This window comes from Ptychodera flava, chromosome 4 (genome assembly GCF_041260155.1).
Source record: "Ptychodera flava strain L36383 chromosome 4, AS_Pfla_20210202, whole genome shotgun sequence".
Lineage (NCBI taxonomy): Eukaryota > Metazoa > Hemichordata > Enteropneusta > Ptychoderidae > Ptychodera > Ptychodera flava.
Window position 1 is genome coordinate 44324566 of NC_091931.1, and position 12883 is coordinate 44337448.

General features: G+C 37.4%; 1 protein-coding gene across 3 annotated transcripts; it reads left to right on the plus strand.

Annotated features, from left to right (window-relative positions):
• The first annotated feature begins 267 nt into the window (after positions 1-267).
• On the plus strand, positions 268-11401 carry LOC139131903 (E3 ubiquitin-protein ligase RNF14-like). 3 transcript variants are annotated; one of them, XM_070698216.1, is made up of 7 exons: positions 268-371; positions 984-1185; positions 3778-3929; positions 5340-5870; positions 6669-6897; positions 8001-8173; positions 8827-10476. In XM_070698216.1, exons 2-7 carry the CDS (start codon positions 999-1001, stop codon positions 9046-9048), a joined length of 1494 nt encoding a protein of 497 aa, XP_070554317.1. In that variant the 5' UTR covers positions 268-371; positions 984-998; the 3' UTR covers positions 9049-10476. The 3 variants fall into 3 exon arrangements, with proteins under 3 accessions (XP_070554317.1, XP_070554316.1, XP_070554315.1); XM_070698215.1 differs by having other exon boundaries at positions 305-371; positions 987-1185; positions 8827-11401; XM_070698214.1 differs by lacking the exon at positions 268-371 and adding an exon at positions 594-623 and having other exon boundaries at positions 987-1185; positions 8827-9151.
• The last annotated feature ends 1482 nt before the right edge of the window (positions 11402-12883 follow it).

Here is a 12883-nt window from a genome sequence, read left to right on the forward strand (position 1 = left end):
GACCACAACTATACCCTTTCGATCGAGCTATATGCATGAATATAGCACTCCCAAAATGTATTTGGCCAAAGAACCATTGTGTATCTGACACAGTCCTCAAAGGGCACCCTGAAAATAAAAAAAAATATGTTCCAGAAAGTAACTTTGATGGATTTTTATTTTATTTAACCTTAGTGAGCCATCTTTTTTTCCTAAGCCCCCTCTGGCTGATTTTTTTTAATTGACATTCGTTGGGAATATTTTTTTGAAAATCTTCCATACCCCCCCGGATATCAAATGGTCCACCCCTAACCTCGTCTTCATTCCTGACACGAACATTGAGGGCGTAGTTGCCAAAATGGCTGCTCCCATCAGAGTTTCACACGCAGAAGGTGAGTTGTGCAATTATTAATAGACGTTAGTAATGCATCGAAACTATGTTCTCAGTGCTGTAAACCGGAAGTATGTGTACGGCTGTTCCTTAGCCAGTAACTTTGACGGAAGGTTTTCTTTTGAACCCACTGCTCCATTCGAGACCACAGACGCGAGACTCGTACGTCGATTCCATTTCCAATATTCCAGCCTTGACTGGCAGTCGTTCTCGGAGAGACATAGGTTGCACATATTTAATGTACAAAGTTGGGGTATGTGAGTGTTTTATGAAGTACACAGGTAATGTCAGTAGGATTTGAACATCGAATCACAGTCACTCCTGATGCAGCTGTTTTAAATGAGAGATATTCGTCACTTCTGAGTTACATACGATTAAATATCTAGCTCCATGATTTAAGTGAGTTTTCAAAACTTCAAGTTCATAACTATTGGTTGTTGCTCCATCAAAGAAACCACAAGTTTGATGAGATTGACTCTACAATGTCTTATTAGTATATGTATGGCAAATAATAAGTGATCAAAGTCTACCATATGCAGAAATATAACGAATATGCCTTCTCTCCCTCCCCTCTCTCCCCCTTCCTCCCCATCTGTCCAACTCCTTCTTAAAGCAGACTGTTGATAGAATGGCATCATCAGACAAGGAGGAACAAGAGGATGAGATCTTGGCTCTAGCAAGTATTTATGAAGATGATGACATCTTCATTGCTGGGGAAGATAACACTGGTGGTCAGTTCAATGCTAAACTACAAACACCTGACACATTTTATTTACAAGTGAAGGGACCACTCCCAGCACAGCTGGTCACAAAAGGTTAGATTTGCTTAAATCTCCATGCATTTTGTTGTAGTAAGGTCTGGTGGTAAGCTCCTTAAGATACAGTGTATACCCAGATAATATGTTGACTGGAACACAAGAGTCTTCTTACAATGTTTTCTTCCAAATAGCACTGATCATGAGTGTCGGTTTGTTACAATATAAATCAAGGCATGCTCAACATTTTGCTTATGCTAACAAAAATTCTCACAAATTCTCACAAATTTGTTTTTTTTGCGCACTGTTTTGTGTTTATCATAACTGTTGTTTGCAGTCACATAGTTTGGCACTGAAATGTTTGTAGTTTCATAGGTTCATTAGAATACAGAACATAGGTGTATCAAGATACCATTGTCACAATTCCTGTGAGATTAATTTCCAAAAGTTTCATCAAAATTTCTGGACAAGTGTTTATCTTTGCATATCAACGACAGAACTTTGACATCATCATAAATCAGCTGTATATGGCTGTTCGCAAATGACATTTCTCATTGATATGCAAAAATATATGTTTGTCAGAAAATTTGATTTTTAAGATACTCAAGAATTATAAGTGCTATTCACAGTTTCAAGTTGGTTACTAAATACAGCCTCGCATGGACCACATCAGACACCACTGCTCAAAATTCAGACAAATTTTATGTTACATGCGAGGCTGTTGTTGCAGCTTATAGTTTTAGCCATAAATTATTGTGACTTTTAGTATCCATTGTAACACTAGCAGATTTTATTTTCAATTATTTTGCGGAAAATGCAGACAAATATTTATTTTGTATGTCAATTAAAAAAGAATGATGTAATTTGCAAATAGTACTATTGCAAAAATACAATTTAAAAGGTGACTGCAAATTTTAAAAGTGTGTATCAATAGTTCAGACTCATTCTCGCGAGCCAGATCATAATTTCCGCTCTGCTGACCTATGAAAAAATCAATCTCTGGCAGATTACGCTGGCAAACCGTGGAAGTATGAATGGGGGTTAATTAATTATTCATGAGAACATTTAGCCAATCACAATTTGTTTTACAAAGTCATGTCGGGTCGTACACCATAGCCAAAGTCCTTTGTCTGTGTGTACATGATCGAACTTTGCAGGCTCTGAGATCCTCTGGTTCCGTTGCATCTCTTCCGATATATATACAGCTTTCAAAATTTTGACACTTTTTCTGTCATGATCGAGAGGAGAGGCGACACGCGTGAATACTGTGGCTTCAGTATAAACACAAGAGACCACAGCCTGCAACAAACCTGGCTCAGCCCCACTTCAACATCATGCCTGTACATGTTTACGTGTACGTACCCTGATTCATGAACTGCAAACCCATGGGCAAACTAAACCTCTTGGTTTGATTCCGTTTTTGGCGTAACTTTTGTAATGAATTAATGAAACATAATTGGACTTGAACAACTGTGCAATTTGCCGAGGACTGTGGGAGCCTAGTGTATGGTGGAGCAGATGCACTATCTCTATAGAAAGTGCCCCAATTTTACCATTCATACGTTTCTTCCTCTATGATTATACCTACAGCACGATAAGAAAGCTGTCCATGTGAACCTAAATGAAGTGATCAATATATAAACGTTTATACATAACTTATAGTAAAGGAAATTTATATGTAGTATATTATCGATAGTTTTAACAACAGGTTTTACACAGCGGTGTTGTTCTATGCCTGGGTCGGCAACTGTGCACAGCGTAGCGTGAGGCCCGCTATGCGATACCCTTCGATATAATGCTCATGAAACACGATGGGACAGCCTGCCTGGTCCTCGTGCAAAGAAACCAGTCTTTCCTTGTAAAGAAAATATCAATGACGTCTTTTTGGTGTGGATAAAGCGGTTGAGTCCAAAAACATTACACATTTACACATTGCGCGCTCTTCGTTGACAGTGCGAGCGTAGCGCCGTGGTGAGCACCAAGATCAGCCATGTCATTGTCTATTGCTAATATAATAATTTATATGGTTTTATAAGACGCACTTTCTGATTGGCTCTGTTCACCTAGCGCTGGAAACCAGCGATAGATCTGCGAATCTGTGCGTAATCAAACACAGCCTCTTAACGAGTAGCGTTAAGCTGTTGCCGTAAAGAGGCGCGTGGTTTACGACGATGTTCAGACTTAGCTGCAAAAACAGCCACGCATGAAATACTGACAAAATCTGTCCGCATTTCAACCAGCAGTGTCCAATGTCACACCTGTGCAGCTATATTTAGTAACAAACCTTTAACATCGCTATTGAATGACACCACTGATTAGAATAGCAGATGATGCGGCTCAACAAAATCATTTAATTTCATTGACATCATTCTTAGTACACTATACCAGTGTATTACTGTTTGAGTAACTGCCATGGCTAATACAGATTATGCAATCTGCAGAGCAGAACTGACAGTATAGAGTACTTTACACCCATGCTGAACTCATAAAAGATAAACAACATTGTTAATTTCACAATGAAGTATGTAGGTACTTTAAAGGCCAAAACATTGATTTTAGGAGAGCCAAAATGAGGCTTTGTGGCTCAAAAATACACTGCTATTTCTAGAAAACATTAAATTGTGTGCATTCATGACTTCCCGTCTCTTCCAGGTGTAAAGACAGTTGAAACAGAGGATGGTCATACCCTGTACCCAGTCCAATACTTGCCTCCCATAGTTCTCAACTTCCAGTATCCTCCAGATTACCCATCATGCAGTGCCCCACAGTACACTCTGTCATGCAAGTGGCTCAGTGTTTCAGAGGTGAGTTGTTTAGGCACCTCGAGCAATGTGTAGATTTACCCTTCAAAGTGATTGTGTGGTGAGCATAGTTCCTAAGGCTTAGTGTTAGTTTGTTTCAAATATGTTCAAGTGGTGTAAATACGCAGAGTCTCTCTCACTGTAAGGATGAGTAATACCACTCAGTATTCTTGATCTGCATTGAGATAATAGCTGTAGTCGTGCAATATAGTCTATTGGCCACGTTTTGTGTCTGTATCATTTCTTTGCTCTGTGCATTTGGTACAATATTCCACTCATTATCAGAGGATAGTGACATGGAGACTGAGATGCGACGAGGGTACCCATACCCACCATCTGTGGACGGCCAGTTTTAATCAGAGGATGGCCGTAGTGTTGTACTGTCGATCAAAGCACTTTACTTTGCATTTCTTCTTTCCCATACCCAGGAGTGACAAATACATTATCCTACAATTGTCATTGTGCCTGTTGGATAATAGCTACAATAAAAACATTGTAAACACAGTGAACAAGGGTAATCACAAACTGACTGATCTGAACAGGAATTATCCAAAATATAAGCTTTACATCCCTCCCCTGTCAAAACTTTGCCAAATCCAAATGTTTTCCATAGGGAAGATTTAATCGATCACGGTCCCTCATGATTGAGGGACTGTGGATTATTCTACAGGGAAATAGAATATGAGGAAATGACATTTACAATATGTACAGGAAGGAGTGTGAATTTGTGCTGAAAGACAAAAAAATGTGATAAAAACTGAAGATAAGGCCAAGAAAAATAAAAAAGTTTATTTCTCATCCAAGAAAATGATGCGGTGACGCAGTTTTTTTCTCTCAATTATTTTTTTATCCTGCAATCAACAAGAACATGCAAAAACATGAAAACAACATAGGAATGCACGCAGAGATAAATGCACAGCAGTGTTGCTTTAGTATTTTTGTATAGCAACAGTTCTGCAGTTTGACTTTCAGTGCAGCAATGCACAGTTTTGACAGCTTAATATAACAGTGACACATGTGTGCAGTTCTTAATGGAATGTTAGTGTCAGTTATTTTTGTACAGTTCTGTTTTATACAGAACTGTGTTATGCACTATTGTCGCATATTTTTGCATTTAATTTCTTTCATTTTATTTCCTAATGAGCAGAAAAAAAAGTTGATGTGTTAGGTCTGAATTGACACATGCGAGGATGAGAAACAAACTTTTTATTTTTCTTGGCCTAATTATGGGCCTTTCACTATTGGTCAAACATTCACTCAACTCTGTCACCCCCTGTTTGTCAATAGATTAGCCCAACCAGAAGAGTGAAAGTTATGGGACTAAAGAAAAGCCTTGTACTTGGGGAATGAATTTGCGTTGGTTTTTGACCAATAAAACATTTCATAACCAGGCCACATTTTGCTTCTTAACAGTTGTCAAAACTCTGTGCTAAACTGGATGAAATCTGGGAAGAGAACAAAGGTGGTGTGGTATTGTTCTCATGGACTCAGTTTCTGTCGGAGGAAGCCATTGATTTCCTTCAGATCAAGTCGCCACTGAAATTGACATCAGTCGGAAACAAGAAAGGAAACAGACAAAGTGAGGATGCAAGAACTAGCCATGGTGATAGGCAAGAGCAAAACGATGACACGACTGACAAGGAGGAATTGAAGGACATCGATTCACGGGCCGTACAAGATATAGCATCGCCTTCGCTCTTGCTGATCACGCTGGTTGATTACAACAAACAGGAACAGCAGAGGGTGTTCAACTCATCATATTTCACTTGCAATGTCTGCTTCAGTGAAAAGAGGGGTGCTGACTGCATCAATTTCATTGACTGCAGTCATGTGTATTGCAAAGACTGCATGAAGGGCTACTTTGAAGTGCAGATCAACGAAGGCAATGTGAAATGCTTGACTTGTCCGGACACTGATTGTGAGTCGCAAGCCATACCTTCTCAAGTGAGTTTTGTTCATTGTATCTGGGTGAAGTTGATAGAATTAATTGGTGTAAGAAATTGTAGATGAATACCAAATTTTAATAGTGTAGAAAGAATTTGAATAGTGAAAATTTTTACTGCTGTGAGAAGTTTAGATACATGACTATCTGGCAAAAAAGGTCATTGTATTAATACTGATAATAGTTCAAACAGTAGGGTTTCAATATATTTAGTAAAGCAGCCGGGATTTTGTCATATTCCCTCATGATTATCAATCATTATGGGAATGTACCTGGGACAATTATGCAAAGTAAATTTTCTGTATTTGTCATCTCTGCATGCCCACAATTGAAACAAAATATTCAACACTTTTAACTAAAACACTTGGTTGTTCATTGATGCTGATCACTAGTTCTGCTGGAATATGAAAACATTTCTCGCAACTTCCTAAAATAAATTAGAATTTGGTGTCTGAACTGACATTGCAGTGGCTGTAACCAGTTGAGTGCCAAATATTGGTACCAAATATTGGCAAAAAAATATGTTCTCCTCACCATATTTACAATCATAGTTTTCTACATTTTTTAATACTCCTGGAAATTGAAAGTTAGGCTATTTGGTCTAAAGAGCATGTACATCAGATTTAATGTCTTTATAATCTTTATAATGTGTAGACTGTGAGTACTGTCTCCATGTAATTGGAGTTGTTTTGCAATTTCAAATAATGGTCTCAGATTTGTAACAATGATTTTGGATGCTGCTCATAATGTTTTAAAACTATAGCAGTTACTTCATGGAACCCTTGTTTTCACTCTTGAAGGTGTATGACTTGGTTGGCAAAGAGCTCTTTGCCAGGTATGACCGTCTACTGCTGCAGTCCTCACTGGACAGAATGGCAGATGTGGTATACTGCCCTCGCAAGAACTGTGAGTGTGCGGTGATGAAGGAGAAAGATTCCAACATGGGAGTGTGTCCGGCATGCCAGTATGCATTCTGTACATTCTGTAAATTAGCCTATCATGGTCTGTCACCGTGTAAACTTAAGAAAGGTAAGATTGAATGTTGGAATTAAACATCTTGAAGAAAAGTCTGGCAAAGAATGAAGACAAAGCTGCTCATAACTTCCAGTGGGAGATTTTGCAACAATGCTGCAATGCTGCATATTGATTCACAATCTACATCTACCATTATGTTGGATTGGAAGCTTTGTCACTTGAGGGCGCTCTGTGCACTCCTTTCCTCATGGGAGAGAGAGAAAGTCAGAGGAAGAAAGTGCAAGGAGCGCCCTCAAGCATAGACTTTCCTGTGTAACATTTTGTCTTGTCATAATGCAACTACATAGTCTATACCTTTATATTTCCATTTATTTTACAACTTTCTTATTAATTTTATTAGAGTTATTGTGTGCTCTCTGAGAGTGAATCTTGGCAACGTTGTCTTTTACCAGCACATGAGTTTATCAGTCTATACACCAAGTCAAACATTTATTGATAGTTTAGCAATGGTCTGGTAGTTTAGAAAGGAAGATTTAGAATTGATGAACATTGATGAACAGTTTCTGATCTGTGCTTTACACAGCTGCGCCTTCTATCGTTTGACAGAGAGAGGCCTACAGACATTGCAATTGTACTAGTTTTGCCCGCTTGCTAAACTGACCAGGCCTTAACCATGCTCAATAGTTCTTTTACCGGTTCCATGATGCAGTGCGCACCAGGGTATACAAAGCGTACGTTACGCATAGAACTTTTTAGCCGTAGGGTACACGCAGGGTACGTTACTCATAGAACTCTATGGCAGATTACACCCTGACCTATATTTTCGTCGCTGATGGTTAGAATATACACGGGGCATTGTTTGGCATTGCAACTTTGTGTCATTCTTCTATAACAATCCGTTGTACAACACAAATCAGTATGTTGTCGCTGTTTTGAGCTTATATACGGTGTTTGATAAAGTCACTACAATGCATCGTGGGATAACCGGGAAAAGATCTATTGCTGGGAGCATACACAGGCAGAAGAGTACAGCCACATTACATAACCATAGAGGGGGATGCGCGACTCTACTTTCAACAGGACTTTTTCTGTGAATCCTTGAAGTCTTGTTTCCATGCAGCATACATAGTCAGCTGAAATGTATTTCTTTTTTCCAGACGAACTTGCAGAGTTAAGGAAAGAATACGAAGAGGGTGATGAGCAGAAGCGTAGGTTTCTTGAGAAACGCTATGGCAAGAATGTCTTGAAACAAGCCCTTGAAGAGTCTTACAGTGAACAATGGCTGAGTAGCCACAGCAAGGAGTGTCCAAACTGTGGAACTCACATACAGGTCAGATAGACAACTCTAGTTCTGGGGCATTTCAATTTATGGATATCTTTTAAGGTCTATGAGGAGAAGAAATAGTGAATCATCAAAACTGACAAAGTCCCTTGACATTTTCAGCAACTTGCTCAGTCCACACAGCAAAGAGAATTAATATTTTCATTTGGTTGTAAATGTCCATATGATGACTTGGTTAGGGGTGGGGGAACACTTCATGGTTCAGAGGGTTAACCTGTTCACCACCCACTTCCCAGTAAATAGGTCCATAATCAGCATTGATAACAATGATTTTGGGTCAAACCATGGTGGTGAAAAGGTCACGATGACCCCTATAACCAGTACTAATTCAGCTCTAAAGCTTACAATTCCTGGCTGATCTACATCCACTGTGACTCAGTTTTGAAAGTATCCACTACAGTTTAGGCATTGTTCAGCACAATTTTTTGGGAAACGTTTTTCTGCTAAATTATAGTATTTTTGTTTTTCTCAGTGTATAGCAAATTTTGAATGTGTGCAGCAAGTTCATTAAATCTATGAACAAAATGTCAGACAAATATATGTGTTGGACAACCTTAAGGGCAAATTGATCACTAAGTAAGGCCTCAACCTGTGGGTAATGTTCTTGATGTGTAATGATAGTTGTGTTTAATTTCATGCAGAAAATCGATGGTTGTAACAAGATGACGTGTGTCAAGTGCCGTGCTTACTTCTGCTGGCTGTGCCTTGCCATGTTGTCCAGGGGAAATCCATACACTCACTTCAATACTCCAGGATCAGAGTGCTTCAATCAACTCTTTCAAGGCATGGAAAATTTTGATGGAGATGGGGATGATGAAGATGATGATGATGACGCTTGGCAACCACAATGGTGGTTTATATAGCAACCGCAGCAATTGATGATTTTTGAGCTGGAGAAAACTTCCCTTTGACAGGGTGTAATATATTATAATAAACTTAAATAGCATATAATCTGAACAGCAAAATATTTTGAGTTATCATCTTAAAAAAGCTAGCAAGACTTCCGTATACTTGGTCTGTGCTAAGCTGCAGTAAATTTCATCTTTATCACAGGGTATATCATTCCCTATTGAAGCTATCAGTAAGACGAGCACCAATATCTCTCATGTGACACAGTGTTCCTCACATTTGTCATAACATTTCATAGTTGTGATCGCACAAAAATGTATAATATAGACTTAAAAATCATACTATGAAAATATTAGGGACAATTTTATAATAATAAATTTCACAGGAATGTATTGCCACACTGCGTAATAAACAAAGTATTGTAAGTATACTTCTGAAGGTGATGCAACAACAACGGTGGAAATTATAGTAAAATGTGAAATAGAAAAGGGAATGAATTGAGTCTTGTTGAGCAACAATGAAAACCAATGATATACATACATATGGAATGTTAACCTTTGAAAAATATCACTGATATAACAGTCTACAAGCATAACAATGTGCTGTGAAATTGTAGATTCTACTTACTTCCTACATCATGTACAAGGAAGGACAATATTAAAAATACCACCAGTAGATTTTGTCAGGTCTATGCTGGAGGTAAAAATATTAACATCATCAGATTGCCAGGTATTTGTTGTGTAGGAATTTACACAACAGCAAGCCAAACAGCAAGACAGCTGTTTGGAGAAGATCCTTATCAAGTTGTTGATAGGTTTAAACTATTTGCATAATGACAAACAGATGAAGCCTTCACTACGTTCATTCTTTGTATCAGCCCAGACAAAATCTACTGGCCACTCTTGGCATGAAACTCTTTTGTGTAGGAAAGGCTTTGTAATGCCATAGAGAGATTTATCAGTCATGTAGTTAACAAGTATGAATTTTAATTCCAGGTAGATTACTTTTAAAAGGTGTGTTGGAATACAGTTATTCCTGCATTAGTCTCTTCCCAAACATGAAGTAAGGTAGGGTTTCTTTGCAAGTCTGACACTCTCCTGTCTTAGTTCACTTGCAGTACAAATATTTCATAAGTGCCGTTATAAGTCCACAGCATGGTGCTTAGTAGTACAGCTGAGCTGTACAGTGTCAATACAGAGTCCTGACAAAATTCTGGAAATATTGTAAGGTATTTAGCACACACATGTGTTTTTCCAACTTAATTAATTTTCTCTTTTGATGATCTCTGCTGTATTACCCATGAGGCAATTCAATTGCTGTGGTGATCATAAAATGATGTGTGCTTTGACCCAAAATGACTCTTTTCAGGTCAATGAAAAATGAATAGACGAACTTGTACAGCTACAGCATGGAAATGCTGAAAGTGATCTGTAAACATTTATAAAAAAAACAGTTTTGACAAGCTGTTTCACACGCAAGTCTTAAAATTATCACTTGATCGCCTCAGCCTTAGAAAACCTTCAAATTTTACATGTTGGTGTTTTTCATACCCTTGTGAAGTTCAATTGAAATCACAATCCTAATTTGCTTTGTGTTTTCTTGCTCAGAAATCCAATCGAAATGTTACCTCTTCCTTTTAAGGTATGGTTGGAATAGATATTTTGCAGGAAAAATTTTTATGCTGACAAATATACTTATTCACAATGAAGAATTTTAAAGGCCAATTTTCTGCCATTCACACAGAAATTGTCATAAACTCACGTGTTCAGCAACTTGAAATCTCAAGTGTAAAATTGATATTTCAAAAATTAAACATCCATATTCTGTCAGGCAATTGGGCATTAAATGGATTACATAGACGCAACAAATTAAAGTGAATATGCTGTTGGTATTTTGTGCTGCTAGTTCATTAGGTGTTAGTCTCACTCCAAACTGAAATCAACACAGCATTTATGAACTTTACCCCTTGGGAGAAAGAGGATCGACGATTGCTAGATGCATATCCTTGTCATTTATTTTAAATAAAAGAGAGGTACCGGTAGATGTGTGTCTTGTAGAATTTTGAACAGAAACAGCGAAAATTTGTGCTGAAATTTGACAGGGGAAATAACCTTTTGTGACTTATGTACAGTGTATCTAAGTTGAGCAAAATTTATGTTTCAAAATTCTGCGTTAATTGCAATAATTGGCGGGGAACCCAAACAGGGTTTATCAGTTTCTTCACTGCAACTTTAAGTTGGCACAGCCAGTGACTTTGTTAATTTTGTTATGGAAGCATATTTTATCATTTTGATATCTAAACACCAATGCAGAAAGATCAGTCCCAATACAACACTGATAGCTATAGTCACAGATGGTACAAATATCAAAAACATGGTGGATAATTTCTTGTATTTATTATAAATTTATGCAAATGAGCCAAATAATATTTAAACAGACTTTAAAGTTTACTCACATCATGCATCAATATGATTTTCATTTTTCTTGACATAAAACCTCTGACTCTGTGCCTTTAGTGAAGTAAATCATAATATCAGCAACGATGAGTTTACTGATAATGTAGGCAGCCATTTTCCTATAAACACTAGAAAATTGGGTCAAAGAAACAATCACAAATTGTACAACTGTAGCTTCTTGGTGTTATATGATTTTTGTCATGTTACTCACAAGCTGGTTCATTATTATCATGAGTTTGCTATTGCTTGCCAAATTGCTTTCATAATGGCTGCTTGCATCTGTCAATATCTAGATAGTGATTAGATTTATATCGGTGTCAACTCAGATTGCATTGATACAGAAGTTTGAAAAAATGACAGGAAATTAGTCTTGAATAATTATAGAGCAAAACTATTGGAGAAGAAATACTGCAATACACTGACTATTCTTAGCAATTTCCTTGAAATGGTCATGTGACATGTACTCTAAAGCTATGAAATTATTTTAAGCTTTTGGGGAGATAATGATCTAATAGGTATATTATAACAAATTTGTATAGATCTCATTCATAACCTATTTTACAATGTGTGTGAATATGGAGTATGTATATATATATATATATATATATATATATATATATATATATATATATATATATATATATATATATTACCTAATTATTATTTTCAATGAAATTTCATACAGCCAAATTTAAAACTGATAGGGAGGCATATCATTGGTTGTTAAGAAATCAAAGTTTGGAGACTTGCAATGATATACTGTGAAATGTGCACAAATTTTGTAACTGGAACTTCAGAATTTGCCTGCTTTTGGCTTTTGATTTTTATTGCAGTATATCATGTAAAAACAACTGAAAAGGATACAGAAAGATAATAAATATTTGAATTTAAATTGTGACTATTTTGTGTGCGTATATTTTTTTGGGGGGGACTTATAGGTTTGGTCATGTCCGTGCGTGCGTGTGTGCGTGCGTCCGTGCGTGCGTGCGTGTGTGCGTGCGTCCGTCCGTTCACGCAGATATCTCAGAGATGCCTGAAGCGATTTCATTCAAACTTGGTACAAGGATTACTTCATATGTCATACAGATGCACGTCGATTTGTTTTGTGATACGATCCAATATGGCTGCCAGGCGGCCATTTTATTACGATTTTTTCATGTACAGAGTCATAATTCAGGCATGTTTCAACTGATTTTATTCAAAGTTGGTACAAGGACATTGACCAATGTCATAGATATGCATATCGATTCTTTTTGTGATACGATCCAATATGGCCGCCGTGCGGCCATTTTGTTACGATTTTTTCATGTACAGAGCCATAACTCAGGCATATCTCAACCAATTTCATTCAAAATTGGTACAAGGACATTGACCTATGTCATACATATGCACG

Bases quoted from the DNA above. Each gene is read 5' to 3' on its own strand.
- LOC139131903 (XM_070698214.1), top strand. The intron at 5,871-6,668 runs GTGAGTTTTGTT...TCACTCTTGAAG, and splicing joins CGCAAGCCATACCTTCTCAA to GTGTATGACTTGGTTGGCAA. The intron at 8,174-8,826 runs GTCAGATAGACA...AATTTCATGCAG, and splicing joins ACTGTGGAACTCACATACAG to AAAATCGATGGTTGTAACAA.